General features: G+C 61.5%; 3 protein-coding genes across 3 annotated transcripts; 2 read left to right on the top strand and 1 right to left on the bottom strand.

The window, feature by feature from the left end:
- The first annotated feature begins 6,829 nt into the window (after positions 1 to 6,829).
- GPBAR1 (G protein-coupled bile acid receptor 1) lies at positions 6,830 to 9,812 on the top strand. Its single transcript, XM_051990509.1, has 3 exons — positions 6,830 to 8,699; positions 8,819 to 9,680; positions 9,791 to 9,812. The coding sequence occupies exons 1-3, from the start codon at positions 6,845 to 6,847 to the stop codon at positions 9,810 to 9,812; spliced, it is 2,739 nt and encodes a 912-aa protein (XP_051846469.1). The 5' UTR covers positions 6,830 to 6,844.
- A 198-nt stretch (positions 9,813 to 10,010) lies between these two features.
- On the bottom strand, positions 10,011 to 13,773 carry AAMP (angio associated migratory cell protein). The gene is made up of 11 exons (XM_051983562.1): positions 13,566 to 13,773; positions 12,991 to 13,149; positions 12,345 to 12,464; positions 12,083 to 12,222; positions 11,820 to 11,964; positions 11,452 to 11,535; positions 11,262 to 11,377; positions 11,023 to 11,126; positions 10,822 to 10,912; positions 10,530 to 10,684; positions 10,011 to 10,184 (listed from the first exon to the last, which is right to left on the bottom strand). The coding sequence occupies exons 1-11, from the start codon at positions 13,684 to 13,686 to the stop codon at positions 10,109 to 10,111; spliced, it is 1,311 nt and encodes a 436-aa protein (XP_051839522.1). The 5' UTR covers positions 13,687 to 13,773; the 3' UTR covers positions 10,011 to 10,108.
- Positions 13,774 to 14,025: 252 nt separating this feature from the next.
- On the top strand, positions 14,026 to 15,770 carry LOC127553113 (probable hydrolase PNKD). Its single transcript, XM_051983568.1, has 3 exons — positions 14,026 to 14,207; positions 14,712 to 14,871; positions 15,170 to 15,770. Exons 1-3 carry the CDS (start codon positions 14,144 to 14,146, stop codon positions 15,360 to 15,362), a joined length of 417 nt encoding a protein of 138 aa, XP_051839528.1. The 5' UTR covers positions 14,026 to 14,143; the 3' UTR covers positions 15,363 to 15,770.
- Positions 15,771 to 16,356: the final 586 nt, after the last annotated feature.

Genomic DNA, 16,356 nt, shown 5'->3' with positions numbered 1-16,356 from the left:
TCCCCTAGACCATAAGCATTCTAATATCAATTCTTCTATACATGTTGCCACAATTATGCTGCACAAGAAAAATCAGGTGTGTAATGGTACCTCAGTTATATCTTAATTTGCATTTCTCTCATCAATAGTGATTGAGCATTTTGTATGACTAGAAATGGTTTTAATTTCTTCATCTGAAAATCATCTATCGAACACTAAGTTTTATAAAGATGAATGTTTTCTTTGCATGTATTTGGAAAAATTAAATACTGAAAATTCTATCATTTGGCCATTTACTTATTGGGGAATGATGAAATCCTAGCTCAGCCCTGAGAAATGTCAGCTGTAAGCACTGTGAGTCATTAGTATTTCTAAGTCATCTCATTACCTCCAGACAGGCAAGGATACCCACTTCCCTCTGCTTGCCTCTCCTTCTCTCCCCTAGATTCTGCTTTGAGGAACCCAGAGAAGAGTACGCAATGATTACCTGATGAACAGGGAAGTTCTTGCCCAAACCCCCTCCTCTTCCACCTCATCTTTTGGTAGGAGAGCTGGGAGCCAACCAGAATCTTGGGAGGGCCTCCCATACTCGTTACACCAGGACATCCTGAGCCTTCACCAGATGGCTCAGAGGAATTTAAATATTTAGAAAAATGAAGAGAGATTAGCAAAGAAGAAAGCAAAGGACCTAGATCTGGAATAGAGGCCCTGGCAGCCATCACCTAGACAGCTAGCTTAGGGAGGGAACCAAGGAGAGGCCAAGGCACGAAGGGTGGGTAGTTGGGGGGCGGCTTAGCCCACCAAAACCGCCACGTCTGGTCCCCCCCAGCGGGACAAGGGCGGGCTAGCCAGTGCCAGAAGATATAAGAGGAGGATAAGAACTGAATCATGCAGATGACCAATGAAGGGTCTGGCGGGACAGGGGCCAGAACAGAACCCAAGCATGCTGGCTGGCTCGGAGCCCCCTAAGTGTTTAAACAGCCGAGAAGAAATGCAGACATCCTTTGTCCCAGCAGGATGGAGGCCAAGGTCGGAAACAGGAGGTCTGTTTATCCCTAGTATCCAAGGGCCCTATGTCCTACATCTCTCTCCAGTCCCACATCTCAATTCTCTATTTTCCCAGGACCATCTCCTTTTTACCCAACGGTGGGAGAGTATAAAGGTCATCTCTTGAGACCCACAATCTTCCTACCCACCAGGCTCTCTAAAAAATGGCTGAAGGTCAGAGACATTTTCTTCCTTCCAGTTTCATGTTAGAATGGTTCCCCCTTAGTCCAGGCCCTGTCTCTCTCATCTACCCCTCCAGTCAAAGTTATCCCCAGACCTAAAGGAGAAGGAACTTTGTCAGTTATTAAATAGATTCTTCAGGGGTCTCAGAGAGGGAAGGAAATCAGATGATATTCCTCAGACTCCCTTCAGAAGCACTGACATAAAGCCCTAAGGCGGTGTGCCTTCAAATTATTATGTTTTTCTTTCCTATAAAGCTTTTTATTTTCAAAACACATAATAGATCATTTTCAACATTCACCCCTGAAAAACTTTGTTCCAGATTTTTTCTTTCCTGTCCCCCCATCCCCTCCCCTAGCCAGCAAGTAATCCCATATATGTTAAACCTGTGCAATTCTTCTTTACATATTTCTAAGATTATCATACTCCCGTTCTAGTTATTAATAACTTGTCCTGAACAAGTCACAATCTCTTAGAATTTCAATCATGTATTTGTATGTCATGGAGTGAGAGGACCTGTAGAAGTCAGCAATTATCCTTCCCCCCATGATTTCCAGCCTGCTGTAGACGTCTCCGGAGCTGATCTGTCAGCTTATTTCTCCGGAGAGAAATGCAAGATTTCTCTTTTATCCCTTAGTCCCCAAACTCATCATGTTGGGAGAACAGAGATTTAGGGCTCTTAGTTCCATCCCTTCTTTTTTTGCCCTTGAAAGTAACGTTCCTACCGAGCATTTCCCATAGTCTCTGGGCCTCTCATTTACTTTCAACATTTGGAGAAGGGAGGAAAAGGAGGGACATTCCATGGTTGGCCCTTGAACATAAGGTTGTAGATTTAAAGCTGGAAGGAACTTCAGGTATCTAGTCCAATCCCCTCATTTTTTTTCCTCAATAGTACTTAATTTTTCCAAATACATGTTTTCTACATTCATTTTTGTGAGACTTTGTGTTCCAGATTTTCTTCCCTCACTCCCTTACTTCCCCTCTCTCCAAAACAGCAAGCTGACATAGGTTGAATATGTGGGGTCCTTTTAAACCTATTTCCACATTTGTCACATTGTGCAAGAAAAATCACAATAAAAGAGAAAAAAAAATTCCAGAAAGAAAAAGGGAAACAAAAAATAAAATAAAGTGACTCCATAGTTCTCTCGGGATGCGGATGGCATTTTTCATCCCGAGTCTGTTGAAATTGCCTTGAATCACCTCATTGCTGAGAAGAACCAAGTCTATCGCAGATGACCCTCGCATCATCTTCCAATCCCTCATTGAACAAGTGAGGAAACTGAGGCTTGGAGGTGGTGACTCTCTGGAGGTGAATGGGATAGTTCACCCTCAGCAGGTCCTGCCTTGCCCTCTGGGCTCTCATCTCCTCGGGCTGACTCCCTGGTCCCCTCTTTAGGAAGTGCCACAGTTATGCTTCAGATTTGTTGGGTGGGGGCACTCGGGGTTAGATGACTTGGGTAAGATCACACAGCTGGTGTCTGAGGCTGGATTCGCATTCAGGTCCTCTTGACTCCCGGGCCAGTGGGCTATGCACTGTGCCATTCTAACTGCCCTTCTTTAAATGCCCTTTCACTGGGGAGGAAAAATTGGAACACAAGGTTTTGCACGGATTAATGTTGAAGAATTATCCATGAGTATGTTTTGAAAAATAAAAAGCTTTAATTTCTAAAAAGTGAGAGAAAACCAAAAACCAAAAAAAAACAAAACGCCCTTCACTGGCTCTACCTCTTGACTTTAGATATTGCCTGAATCCTTTCTCCTTTCCAACTCCTATTTTTCAGCCCCTATCTCTATATATATGGCCTGAGACACTGGCTATGTGACCCCGGGCTAGTAATTAGCCCTGTCTGCCTCGGTTTCCTCATCAATAAAATGAGCCGGAGAAGGGACTGGCAAACCATCCCATTATCTTTGCCAAGAAAACCCCAAATGGGTCTTCCTTTGTATGTAATTTCCTTAAGTTCTACCTTGCTTTTATATATTTTTATCATTTTTTAATATTTTTATTATTTGTATTCCCAGAGGAATTTTGTAAACACTTAATAAATGCAATCGTATGTCTGAGAAGTCAAAATAGGAACTGGCGGGTGGTAGAATCGGGCTCTGAATATCGTTTGGTACGGGATTGGGAGACAGTCAGTCAGGAGTCCCCATTCCGAAATTGTCTCCCCTCCCTCACTCTTTTGGATTAAGATGCTGAAATAAAGAGATACAAGTTGGGGGCAGAGGGGGTGGGAGTTACGCTAAGCCGCGATCTTTGCCTAACTGGAATTAAAGAAGTCTGTTTAAGGCCTCCCTCCTCCCGGGCCGGGCTGAGAGAGGGGGAGCCCCTGAGCAGAGATGGAGGGCAGGATGCTCACCTCCGGGCAGGTTCTCGGGGCAGCTGCTCCCTCACCCTCAGCCCCGGGGGGGGGGAGCCAGATGCCAGCTCCTCTCCCGCGCCCACCCCGCAGCCCGCCTCGTAAGGGCGGGCCTTTCCCTGCCTCCCTCCCTCCGTGTGGGGGCCCGGAGGCAGCGCGGCCGCAGGCAGCGGTTAGTCCTCATTAAGGTCCCGCGGCCAGATGGAGCCCCGGCAGCTCCCCTCTGCTGGGGCCGGTAAGTAGCCGCCCCTTCCCCAGGCCCCCGCCCCGAGCAGAGCCCAGCTGCGCTGCCTGTGGAGCCCCTGCTGTCTGATGCTGGCAGCCCCTTACGGGGGGAGTCACAAGAACAGAGTTCGAATCCCCGTTCCGCGCTCGTTCCCCTTCTCTGTACGCCGCGGTTCGGACTCTTCTCCGCCCTTCGGGCCGCCCTGGGCGAGGATGGGGGCAGGCAGAGGGGGTGAAGGGAGGGCGCTGGGGCTGACTTTAGAGGAAAGCGCGGGGCTGGGGGCTTTCCCCCCTTCCCTGGGGTGGAGGGCGGCGTACCCTAACGGGACATCGGGCCCTGCTTTGGGGAACCCCGCTGGGGGAAGTGTGGGGCCAGGGTGCAATGGGGGCACGGGAGAAACGGCCGGGTGGCCGAGCGGGCAGGGACGGGGAAGGGCACAAGGCCGTCCCCGGAGCTCGGGCTCTCCCTGACACGAGGGAAAGGCGGGGGCCCCGAACTGTGAACGTGAGACAGACCTGCAGGGAGACGGGGGAGAAGTGGGGGAGAAGGGAGGGGACCCTTTTTAAAAGGAAATGAGTCTAGAAAGTCTAGTTTTATTGACTCTGTTCCCAGCAACGCGGTTGCCGTCCTATTGACAGAAGCTGGGAGCCCGCGGGCAGGGCTGGGATGGCAAGGTCCCCGCTGTCCCAGGGCCTCGGAAGGAAGCCCCGGAGATGGCCGGAGGGAGGCGTCCATGCAGAACTAAGTCCCAGAGCCCCCCCCTGCACCTGCCGGCCCGGGGCCGCCTCTCCCCCGCCACCCTCCCAGGAACCCCGCGCTGCCGCCCCTCCCCGGGCCCCCGGGCCCCGCGTGCCCAGGGACTGCCCCGGGCGTTGCTGTTGCTAGCGGAGCCGGGTTTATGGGCTGGAAGTCCGACCCGGAGGCTGCTCAATGATCTGTGACGCCCGGGGAGTGTGGGGAGGATCCGGGGCAGTGCCGCCCGGCCCGGGCTCAGCGTGACCGTGATGGGCAGGGGGTTAGCACCCACAGCGGTTCGGGCTCCGGGCCCAGCCTCCCGCAGTGCCCGGCCTGACCTGCGGTCCCTCCCTCCCCCTTCCCCAGGGATCGGAGCCGCTGCCCAATAAAAAGCTTTAATTTCTAAAAAGTGAGAGAAAACCAAAAACCAAAAAAAAACAAAACGCCCTTCACTGGCTCTACCTCTTGACTTTAGATATTGCCTGAATCCTTTCTCCTTTCCAACTCCTATTTTTCAGCCCCTATCTCTATATATATGGCCTGAGACACTGGCTATGTGACCCCGGGCTAGTAATTAGCCCTGTCTGCCTCGGTTTCCTCATCAATAAAATGAGCAGGAGAAGGAACTGGCAAACCATCCCATTATCTTTGCCAAGAAAACCCCAAATGGGTCTTCCTTTGTATGTAATTTCCTTAAGTTCTACCTTGCTTTTATATATTTTTATCATTTTTTAATATTTTTATTATTTGTATTCCCAGAGGAATTTAGTAAACACTTAATAAATGCAATCGTATGTTTGAGAAGTCAAAATAGGAACTGGCGGGTGGTAGAATCGGGCTCTGAATATCGTTTGGTACGGGATTGGGAGACAGTCAGGAGTCCCCGTTCCAAAAAGGTCTCCCCTCCCTCACTCTTTTGGATTAAGATGCTGAAATAAAGAGATACAAGTTGGGGGCAGAGGGGGTGGGAGTTACGCTAAGCCGCGATCTTTGCCTAACTGGAATTAAAGAAGTCTGTTTAAGGCCTCCCTCCTCCCGGCCGGGCTGGGAGAGGGGGAGCCCCTGAGCAGAGATGGAGGGCAGGATGCTCACCTCCGGGCAGGTTCTCGGGGCAGCTGCTCCCTCACCCTCAGCCCCGGGGCGGGGGGGAGCCAGATGCCAGCTCCTCTCCCGCGCCCACCCCCCAGCCCGCCTCGTAAGGGCGGGCCTTTCCCTGCCTCCCTCCCTCCGTGTGGGGGCCCGGAGGCAGCGCGGCCGCAGGCAGCGGTTAGTCCTCCTTAAGGTCCCGCGGCCAGATGGAGCCCCGGCAGCTCCCCTCTGCTGGGGCCGGTAAGTAGCCGCCCCTTCCCCAGGCCCCCGCGGGCCCCCGCCCCGAGCAGAGCCCAGCTGCGCTGCCTGTGGAGCCCTTGCTGTCTGATGCTGGCAGCCCCTTACGGGGGGAGTCACAAGAACAGAGTTCGAATCCCCGTTCCGCGCTCGTTCCCCTTCTCTGTGCGCCGCGGTTCGGACTCTTCTCCGCCCTTCGGGCGCCTGGGCGAGGATGGGGGTGAAGGGAGGGCGCTGGGGCTGACTTTAGAGGAAAGCGCGGGGCTGGGGGCTTTCCCCCCTTCCCTGGGGTGGAGGGCGGCGTACCCTAACGGGACATCGGGCCCTGCTTTGGGGAACCCCGCCGGGGGAAGTGTGGGGCCAGGGTGCAATGGGGGCACGGGAGAAACGGCCGGGTGGCCGAGCGGGCAGGGACGGGGAAGGGCACAAGGCCGTCCCCGGAGCTCGGGCTCTCCCTGACACGAGGGAAAGGCGGGGGCCCCGAACTGTGAACGTGAGGCAGACCTGCAGGGAGACGGGGGAGAAGTCGGGGAGAAGGGAGGGGACCCTTTTTAAAAGGAAATGAGTCTAGAAAGTCTAGTTTTATTGACTCTGTTCCCAGCAACACGGTTGCCGTCCTATTGACAGAAGCTGGGAGCCCGCGGGCAGGGCTGGGATGGCAAGGTCCCCGCTCTCCCAGGGCCTCGGAAGGACGCCCCGGAGATGGCCGGAGGGAGGCGTCCATGCAGAACTAAGTCCCAGAGCCCCCCCCTGCACCTGCCGGCCCGGGGCCGCCTCTCCCCCGCCACCCTCCAGGAACCCCGCGCTGCCGCCCCTCCCCGGGCCCCCGGCCCCGCGTGCCCAGGGACTGCCCCGGGCGTTGCTGTTGCTAGCGGAGCCGGGTTTATGGGCTGGAAGTCCGACCCGGAGGCTGCTCAATGATCTGTGACGCCCGGGGAGTGTGGGGAGGATCCGGGGCAGTGCCGCCCGGCCCGGGCTCAGCGTGACCGTGATGGGCAGGGGGTTAGCACCCACAGCGGTTCGGGCTCCGGGCCCAGCCTCCCGCAGTGCCCGGCCTGACCTGCGGTCCCTCCCTCCCCCTTCCCCAGGGATCGGAGCCGCTGCCCCAGAGGCCCTGGGCGCCACCATGGCATCTAACAGCACAAGGGAGGGCCCGCTGCCCCAGGCGGGGCTCTGGCTCTCCCTGGCCCTGGCCGGCCTCATCGTGGCCGCCAACGTGCTGCTGGCGGTGGGAATCGCCCGGGACCGCCGCCTCCGGAGGCCTCCTGCCGGCTGCTTCTTCCTAAGCCTGCTGATGGCCGGACTGCTCACGGGGCTGGCGCTGCCCACGCTGCCGCTGCTGTGGGCTCGGAGGGGGCACGGCTACTGGCCCTGCCTGCTCCTCCACCTGGCCCCCAACTTCTCCTTCCTCTCTCTGCTCGCCAACCTCCTCCTGGTGCACGGCGAACGCTACCTGGCCGTCCTGAGGCCCCTCCGCCCGCCCCGAGGAACCTGCTGGGCCCTGCTGGCAACCTGGGTGGCCCCGCTGCTCTTTGCCAGCCTGCCCGCGCTGGGCTGGAATCACTGGGCACCCGGTGCCAACTGCACATCGCAGGCCATCTTCCCCGCCCCTTACCTCTACCTGGAGGTTTACGGCCTCCTGCTGCCCTCTGTGGCGGCCGCCGCTCTCCTCTCCGCCCGGGTGCTGGCCGCTGCCCGGCACCAGCTCCGGGACATCTGCCGGCTGGAGAGGGCGGTGTGCCGCGGCGCCCCTTCGCGGCTGGCCCGGAAGCTGGCCTGGCGCCAGGCGCGGGCACGGGCGGGTGCCACGCTCCTGTTCGGGCTGTGCTGGGGCCCCTACGTCGCTGCCCTGCTCCTCTCAGTGCTGGCATTCGAGCATCGGCCCCCCCTGGGGCCCGGCACCCTCCTGGCACTCAACTCTCTGGGCAGCGCCAGTGCTGCCCTTGTCCCTGTGGCCATGGGGCTTGGGGACCGGAGGTACACAGCCCCTTGGAGGGCGGCGGCACTGAGGTCCTGGGGAGCGCTCCGGAGAACGGCTGGCCGCCCCAGAGCCCGGCAGGGCCCCAGGCCAGGGTGGCAGCCCGTGCAGGGCCAGTGCCTGAACGGGGAGGCAGGGGCACCCCCGAGCTCCGCCACAGGGCCCCCAAGGGCCATTTCCCTGCTGACCCCCACATCTGACTCCCAGCCTGCAGTTGCCTGGACAAGTGCATCTGTCCCAGCCCACGGTGGTCCAGGGGAAGCCTCTCATGGCAACAGGAGAGATCATCCCTCAGAAGGGGGTCCGGTGCTGCTCCCAGTGGGCGAGGCAGGGAAAGAGGGCGTCAGTCCCACCCCTGCCCATCCCTCGCTGTCGCCCCTCCCTCCCCCTCAACTTCCCGTACACCAGGACTCTGGGAATCATAGTTTATTTACATTTTTTAAAACCTCTATAATCATAAGCCCCTTCCTTCACCCCCCAGCCCCCGCATCTCAAGGTCCTAGAAAGCCTGGAGGGGAGGGGAAGGGAGGGGAGGAGGAAAAAGCTTCTCAGGAGCTGCTCCCCATCTCCCACAACCCCCAAGTGAAATGGAGCCCCAAAACACCACAGGTGAAAGGTGAGAACAGCAGAGCTAAACTTCCCTCTGGAAGGTCAACACGAGGGAGAGGAGGGCAGTGTCAACGTGGAGAAAGGCGGGGGGCGGCAGCCTCCCTGGCAGCCCCTGGGTGGGGGGGGCCAGCCCCCCGCCATCTCCCTTCTCCCTATAAAACGAGAGCCCAGAGCAGGGACGGCAGGAGCACTAACGGTCGGGTCTCTGGACGCTGCCCACGCTGCCGCTGCTGTGGGCTCGGAGGGGGCACGGCTACTGGCCCTGCCTGCTCCTCCACCTGGCCCCCAACTTCTCCTTCCTCTCTCTGCTCGCCAACCTCCTCCTGGTGCACGGCGAACGCTACCTGGCCGTCCTGAGGCCCCTCCGCCCGCCCCGAGGAACCCGCTGGGCCCTGCTGGCAACCTGGGTGGCCCCGCTGCTCTTTGCCAGCCTGCCCGCGCTGGGCTGGAATCACTGGGCACCCGGTGCCAACTGCACATCGCAGGCCATCTTCCCCGCCCCTTACCTCTACCTGGAGGTTTACGGCCTCCTGCTGCCCTCTGTGGCGGCCGCCGCTCTCCTCTCCGCCCGGGTGCTGGCCGCTGCCCGGCACCAGCTCCGGGACATCTGCCGGCTGGAGAGGGCGGTGTGCCGCGGCGCCCCTTCGCGGCTGGCCCGGAAGCTGGCCTGGCGCCAGGCGCGGGCACGGGCGGGTGCCACGCTCCTGTTCGGGCTGTGCTGGGGCCCCTACGTCGCTGCCCTGCTCCTCTCAGTGCTGGCATTCGAGCATCGGCCTCCCCTGGGGCCCGGCACCCTCCTGGCACTCAACTCTCTGGGCAGCGCCAGTGCTGCCCTTGTCCCTGTGGCCATGGGGCTTGGGGACCGGAGGTACACAGCCCCTTGGAGGGCGGCGGCACTGAGGTCCTGGGGAGCGCTCCGGAGAACGGCTGGCCGCCCCAGAGCCCGGCAGGGCCCCAGGCCAGGGTGGCAGCCCGTGCAGGGCCAGTGCCTGAACGGGGAGGCAGGGGCACCCCCGAGCTCCGCCACAGGGCCCCCAAGGGCCATTTCCCTGCTGACCCCCACATCTGACTCCCAGCCTGCAGTTGCCTGGACAAGTGCATCTGTCCCAGCCCACGGTGGTCCAGGGGAAGCCTCTCATGGCAACAGGAGAGATCATCCCTCAGAAGGGGGTCCGGTGCTGCTCCCAGTGGCCGAGGCAGGGAAAGAGGGCGTCAGTCCCACCCCTGCCCATCCCTCGCTGTCGCCCCTCCCTCCCCCTCAACTTCCCGTACACCAGGACTCTGGGAATCATAGTTTATTTACATTTTTTAAAACCTCTATAATCATAAGCCCCTTCCTTCACCCCCCAGCCCCCGCATCTCAAGGTCCTAGAAAGCCTGGAGGGGAGGGGAAGGGAGGGGAGGAGGAAAAAGCTTCTCAGGAGCTGCTCCCCATCTCCCACAACCCCCAAGTGAAATGGAGCCCCAAAACACCACAGGTGAAAGGTGAGAACAGCAGAGCTAAACTTCCCTCTGGAAGGTCAACACGAGGGAGAGGAGGGCAGTGTCAACGTGGAGAAAGGCGGGGGGCGGCAGCCTCCCTGGCAGCCCCTGGGTGGGGGGGGCCAGCCCCCCGCCATCTCCCTTCTCCCTATAAAACGAGAGCCCAGAGCAGGGACGGCAGGAGCACTAACGGTCGGGTCTCTGGACGCAGAACACTTTGGCTTTGTGGTCTCCAGACGTGGTCACCACCAGGGAGGCGTCTCTGCAGAGAGAGCCCCAGGGAGCAGTGAGGGAGGGCTGGGGCTGCGGCGGCCTGGCTTCTGCCCCCCCTTCTCCCTCTTCCTCTCCGCCCCCTGGAGAGCTCCCCGGCTCCCCCGCAGGGCTGGCCTCTGGGGCCCCCGAGTACCGCGACCTTCCCTGTGGCCCCCCCCCCCAGCCCGTGGGCACCCTGGTCACACGCTGCCATCCCCTTGGGACCATGAGCTCCTGTCTCTGTGCTCAGCCCAGCCCAGGCACGGACGTAGCAGGTGCTTAATGAACAGCAGTTACCGACCGAGGACCCCACCCCCGCAGGGGTCCCTTCCTCCTCCTCCCCCCGCGCACTCACTTGCTGAGGGCAAAGTCAAGGATCTCAGCCGTGTGGCCCCGGTAGTCGCTGAGCAGGCGGCCCGTGCGCGCGTCCCAGAGCCGGACGGCTCCGTCGAGGCTGCAGGTGTACACCACGGCCGCCCCCTCCTCCCAGAGCAGCTGCACGATGCCCGACTGTGGGAGAGAGGCGGGCCCTGAGACACCCCGCCCTGCCCCCCGCCCTGCCCCCCCCGGGGGAAGAGCGAGGGCCAAAGACAGGAGGGGGGAGGGGCTGCCGCTAAGCGTGACCCACCCGGCCCCGGCCGCCCTACCTGGTGCTGGCACCGGTGTCTCAGGCTCTGCGTCGACAGGTCATAGATGGCCAAGGTCCCATCCAAGTAGCCAACGGCGGCCAGCGGCATCCTGGGAGGGGAGCAGGGTCAGGCGGCACAGCCCCGGGGCGCCCCCCGCCCCCCCATGTCTGCCGCCAGTGCCCCCCTCAGTCCGAGAAGCTTCCAGCCCGGCCCACTCACACATTGCAAAAGCCCAGGGATTCCACCGAGTTGGATTCGCTTTCTTCGTCCTCCCCGGGGTTGGGCTGCGGGCCCACAGCGTCCGGTCTGAAGACGCCCACCACCTGGGGAGAGGGCGCCAGGGCCGGTCAGAGGCAGGCGTCCGCGGGCTGGGCCCTCCCGGCTCCGGCACCCGAGGGTCCCCGAGTCCGCGCGGGGGTCCGGCCCGGGGGCGGTGGGCGCGAGCCCGCCCCACTCACCTTGCCGGTGGCCGCATTGACCAGCTTGGCCTGGCAGTCCACAGAGCCGGTGAGGATCAGGCTCCCGTCCAGGTTGGTGGCCACACACGTCAGGGGGCCCTGGTGACCTTCAGCTCCTGAGGCAGAGGGGAGGGCGATGAGGCCGGCCCCAGCCCCACCCCGGCCCACCCCCGGCCCTCGCAGGCCCTACCTTTGAGCACGTGGACGGGGCTGCCCTGCTTCAGGTCCCAGACGCGGACAGTGCCATCCTCGTAACCGACCACGGCCTTCCTCCCTGGGCCCCGGAGAGAGAGAGCGCGTGGGCGCGGGCCGGACGAGGGCCCCGCGGGAGGGGGTCGGGGGAGAAGGCAGGCGCCTGCCCGGCCCCAGCCAGACGGGGAGGAGGCTCACACACGGGCGGCCACGCCGGGACTTAGGCCGGGTCTCAGGCCCCGGAAGGCTCGAGGGCCTCAGAGGGGCTGCTCTCCAGAGCCCTGACAAACAGCTGCCCGGGGGGCGGGGGGCGCCCCCTTCTTCCTGACCCGGCCCAACCCCCGACCGCGGAACGAGGGCTCTCACCATCAGGGAGGACGCGGCCGCAGGTGGCGGGGCAGTTGGGGCCCTGGAAGGTCTTGCAGTCACCGCTGGGGACCTTCCACATCCAGGTGTTCCCGTCGGCTGTGCCCGCCAGGAGCACGGGCGCCCGAGGGTGCCATTCCATCCACTGGGGCCCGAAGGAGGGAGAGCAGTTAGCCAGGGGGGCCCGGGGGCGCTCATCCCCCACCCCCCTCATTCCCGGCTTCACCCTGCCAGAGCCCAGATCGAAGCCCCCCGCGTCTCACCTCCAGGTCCCCCACTTCAAAGGACCAAACCTCCTCCTTGGTGTCCACCTGCCACACTTTGAGGAGGCCGCTCATGTCCCCGGTGGCCACCAGGGCAGAGTCGTGGCTGAAGCCCGCGCAGGTCACCGAGTCCTTGTGGCCTGGGGGGGGACGGAAGCTGGTAACCGGGGCCGCAGACCCAGCCCTGCCCCGGGGGGCCGTCAGGCAGCAGAGAACCCGAGGGAGGGGCCCCCGTCCCGGCTCCGACCCCCCAGCCCCTCACCGGGACACTCCAGGAGCAGCTCCCCGTCGCTGAGCCGCCACACAAAGGCCTTGTCGTCCTCGCCCCCCGTCACCGCCAGCGTGTTAGTCTTGGGGTCCAGGCTCACACAAAACACAGAGGCTGCTCCGAGAGACAGACACCCCAGGAGTGCGGAGGAGCCCCCCAAACGCCCCCGCAGCAGAGACCCTGAGCCACGGGGGAGGGGGGTCCCCCCAACCTGACCCCCCACCAGGGTCCTGAGCCACGAGGGAGGGGTCCCCCAAACCCGACTCCCCCACCAGGGTCCTGAGTCACGGGGGGGTCCCCCAAACCTGACCCCCCCACCAGGGACCTGAGCCACGGGGGGGGTCCTCCAAACCCGACCCCCCCACCCAGGTCCTGAGCCATGGGGGAGGGGGGTCCCCTTTAGCAGAGACCCTGAGCCACGGGGGAGGGGGGTTCCCCCCAACCTGACCTCCCCAGGTCCTGAGCCACAAGGGGGGGTTCCCCCCAACCTGACCCCCCCACCAGGGTCCTGAGCCACGGGGGGGGGTCCCCCCAACCTGACCCCCCCCAGGTCCTGAGCCCCAGGATCCCCTTCAGCGGGGACCCAGCCACGGGGAGGGGGAATCCCCAGGCCAGGGCGCCGCAGGGGACCAGGCGCTACCTGAGTGATGGGCAAAAGTGACCTCGCTGTCATCAGGGCTCTCCATGCCGCCGACCACACCCTCGTCCACCTCGTCCCCCCAAGCCTCGTCGGCCCCCTCCCCTTCTTGCTCCTCATCTTCCTCGAAGTCCACCTCGTCCATCTCCTGGGCTAGGTCATCTGCTTTGGGGACAAGAGCGCTGAGACCACCCACCTGCCTCCTTCCCCGGGATGGCCGGGGGGCTCAGGGGAGGTGGGCGGGGTTAGCAGGGTCGGTTTGGGGGAGAAATGCATAAAACGATGATAAAGGTAGGAAGTGCTAAGGAGGACTAGAGTTAGAAGAGGTGGAATGTTCAAGGGACACAGAAAAGAGGCTAAAGTTCAAAGGTCATCAGGTATGAGGTTAAAAGTCGCGACCTCGAGAGATGCAAATGAAATGGAGTGAAAACGTGGGGGGAAAGGGGGTCGGATGTCCCCGGGATGGGGGTCATATAGGTCATCACATCAGGTTAGGATAAAGAAGTTGCGAGCCAGGGTGAGGTCAAGGGTCAAAGGTCAGGTCCCTGCCGCTCCGCCGCCACGGGGCCCGCTCTCACCCGGGTCGGGAGGGCCGGAACCCAGCTCCACCACCTCGATGATCTCCTCGTCGCCATGGAAGTGCAGGGACTCCGGGGAGGCCGCCCCGTCCTCGGGCCCGGGATCGGGATCGGGCTCCATGAGGCTCAAGGAAGCCGGTCTAGCAGCCGGGGCCCAGTCGCCTCAGGAGCCACGGGCGCGCGACGACACCTTCCACGGCCCGGCCGAGATGGGGCAGGAGGCGGTGCTTTGACGCGAAAAGACGCTGGCCCCGCCAATAGCAAAGGGGCCCGGCCGACGAGCAGCCAATCAAGAGGAGCGGTTGGCCGACAGCGCGGGGGTGAAAGGGCAGGATGGAAGGGTTCGAGAGCTAGCTCCGCCCCCGCACGGCAACAACTTCGCTTGCATACCGCGAGAGCTTGTGGGAAGGATAGTTTTCCACGAGGTTGCCGCGCGGGATTCTGAGAGATGTAGTCTTTCCTTCCCTTGACTGGGCGGAGCAGAGGGCGAGAATCCCGCGTAGTCCGCTCCATCGCCGCGCTCGAATCTAAACTACAACTCCCAGCAGGCAGTGGGGCGGAGCTTGGGGACCCGGAACATGGCGGCGACCGTTGTGGCTGCGCTGAAGAAGCCGCGGCTGAGGGGTGTCCTAGGGTACAGGGGTAAGAGGCGGGTCCCAGAGGCCAGAGACCTTCTTCCCCATCCCTAGCTAAGCTATCGGTCCCCTTCCCTTCTCACTTGGCTGTCCTTCAGACTCACGGGGTGGGGACTAAGCGCTTATCCAGGAACCATTCCAGCCATGCCCCTGTCCCCGAGCGCTCCGGTCTCCTCTCGGCGTCCTTCTCTCCTAAGACCGGGGTTTAGGGGTGTCCAAGGTTTATTCCAGCCGTGCCCCTGTCCCCGAGCGCTCTCCCCTCGTTCCCCCAGGATTCCACGGTCAGGGTAGCCGTGCTCCCGCCTCCAGGTGCCCGCATTAGCAGCAGCCGTGCCCCCGTCTCCGAGTTCCCTTCTCGGTCCCCGCCCCGCAGCACGCCCTGACCATTTGCTTCCCTTCCTGGAAGTGTCTCCAGCTCCTTGGCCCAGGTTCCTGGGCCCAGCGAGGGCCTCACGCCGGCCCCGTCGGGCCCGCAGCCTGGCTCCGGTGTCTCAGGGTCCCTCCTCCGCAGGGTTTCTCCAGGGAGCCTGTGCCGGCGGGGCGCGGCTCCAGCAGCGCCTGGGCCCCCCGCAGTCCAAGCCTGAGCCCGCGCCCGGCCCGTGGCCTCCGGGCGTGGAATACATCCCCAAGAAGAAGGCCAAGAACCCTATGAAGGCCGTGGGGCTGGCGTGGTGAGTCCTGCGCAGCGGGGGTTGCCCTCGGGCCCAGCCCGCGAGAACGCGAGAAAGAAAGCACTTTTCCAGACGTCGTTAAATGATTTATTTTCCCAGTCAGAAATCTGTGTCCTCGGCCTTAAGCAGAATCCCTGTGGCAAGCGCCCAGGTGGGCGAGGTCAGCTCCGGCCCGGCCCGTCCGGGGGTGCCCCCGGTGTGTCCATGAGGCCTTGGCGCCCGCTTGGCCCTCTGGTCCTGGGGGAGGGGGCTGAGTCGGGCGGCCCCCCCCACTGAAGGCCCTCCCTCCCGCTCCTAGGGCCATCGGCTTTCCCTGTGGGATCCTCCTCTTCCTCTTCACTAAGCGAGAAGTGGACAAAAACCGCCTGAAGCAGATGAAGGCCCTGCAGAACATGCGGACCGCTAACCAAGGAGACTACGAGAGGCAGCGGTTCAAGTCCTCGTCCCCCGAGGCGTTGCCGCCCCCCGCCAGGGCCGGGGTGCAGTCCTGAGATGGGGCCTGGACCTCCAACCTGGACTGCAAACTGAGGAGCCGGCGGAGCCTAGGGGCGTCCGGCGCCCCGGAGGGGCCAAGGCGGCCAATAAAGTCTCACTATTTGCCCTGAGAAAGGAGCCCCGAGCCTGGCGTGTGGGGGAAGGAGGGAGAGCGGGGCTGGAGGCGCCCGGCCAGAGCCGGGGAGACCAGGGTCCCCGAGCTCCCTCGGGGACAAAGGCCTTGGAAACGCGCCGCTTGGCTTCCCTAGGGAATGGGGCCTTTTAGAGCCTCCAGTGTAGAGGTGGCCCTTAATTCTGCAGATGGGGAAACTGAGGCACACGAGTCCCAAGAAGCACGGTCTGGAACAGAATTGTTCATCCGTCACCCTTTCTACACCATACCTAATAAAGCATTTTTCTCAGCAGTTTCACATCCCTCACAATGGAAGCATTAGGAGCCAGAATAACTGCTCCGGTCCTGACTGGTTCCTCACCAGCTGTGTAATCTTGGACAAGCCAAGACCTCTCTGAGCCATTCCCCGTTACAAATGAGCAGGGCTCAGGAGGAAGCGCCTGCACCCTCTCCCTGCCCCCCACCTCCAGGTCCCTCCCAATCCTCATCCTGCTGTCCTGGGGCCCATCCTAGAGCACAGAGTGAGAGGACAAAGAAGCTACTCGTTCTCTCGTGTGAATAAAATAAGGCTGGAAAGGAAATGGGGGGCTTGAAGTGCAGTTATCCTAAAAGCAATGAGAGCAGGGCCCGGACTCCGGAAGCTGTGTGTGTGGCCCTGGGCAAGTCACGTTACCATGTTTGCTAGTTTCCTCATCTGTAAAATGCGCCGGAAATGGTGAGCCGCTGCAGTATCTGATCACAGAGGCACACAGCACTGAGACCGAATAACAGAGAACCCGAGTTCTGAGTAAGGGGCTGACCAGGTCAGATGTGCTCTTTAGGATCCTCAGTTAGGCAGCTGGGTAGAGGATGGAGGGAAGGACCAAAGTGACCAAGCT

The sequence above is a fragment of the Antechinus flavipes genome, chromosome 3, assembly GCF_016432865.1.
Source record: "Antechinus flavipes isolate AdamAnt ecotype Samford, QLD, Australia chromosome 3, AdamAnt_v2, whole genome shotgun sequence".
In the NCBI taxonomy this organism is placed as follows: domain Eukaryota; kingdom Metazoa; phylum Chordata; class Mammalia; order Dasyuromorphia; family Dasyuridae; genus Antechinus; species Antechinus flavipes.
This window is presented reverse-complemented; position numbering and strand designations above follow the sequence as displayed.

What these genes read in the sequence shown, in the direction of transcription:
- GPBAR1 (XM_051990509.1), top strand. Translation starts at nt 6,845, where the DNA reads ATGGGCAGGGGGTTAGCACCCACAGCGGTTCGGGCTCCGGGCCCAGCC. An exon ending in CGGAGGGGGCACGGCTACTG is followed by an intron (nt 8,700 to 8,818) that starts GCCCTGCCTGCT and finishes GCCCGCCCCGAG; the next exon opens with GAACCCGCTGGGCCCTGCTG. An exon ending in ACCCCTGCCCATCCCTCGCT is followed by an intron (nt 9,681 to 9,790) that starts GTCGCCCCTCCC and finishes TTCACCCCCCAG; the next exon opens with CCCCCGCATCTCAAGGTCCT.
- AAMP (XM_051983562.1), bottom strand. Translation starts at nt 13,686, where the DNA reads ATGGAGCCCGATCCCGATCCCGGGCCCGAGGACGGGGCGGCCTCCCCG. An exon ending in GCTGCTCCTGGAGTGTCCCG is followed by an intron (nt 12,223 to 12,344) that starts GTGAGGGGCTGG and finishes GTCCCCCCCCAG; the next exon opens with GCCACAAGGACTCGGTGACC. An exon ending in TCAATGCGGCCACCGGCAAG is followed by an intron (nt 11,127 to 11,261) that starts GTGAGTGGGGCG and finishes CCCTCTCCCCAG; the next exon opens with GTGGTGGGCGTCTTCAGACC.
- LOC127553113 (XM_051983568.1), top strand. Translation starts at nt 14,144, where the DNA reads ATGGCGGCGACCGTTGTGGCTGCGCTGAAGAAGCCGCGGCTGAGGGGT. An exon ending in GGGTGTCCTAGGGTACAGGG is followed by an intron (nt 14,208 to 14,711) that starts GTAAGAGGCGGG and finishes CCTCCTCCGCAG; the next exon opens with GGTTTCTCCAGGGAGCCTGT. An exon ending in AAGGCCGTGGGGCTGGCGTG is followed by an intron (nt 14,872 to 15,169) that starts GTGAGTCCTGCG and finishes TCCCGCTCCTAG; the next exon opens with GGCCATCGGCTTTCCCTGTG.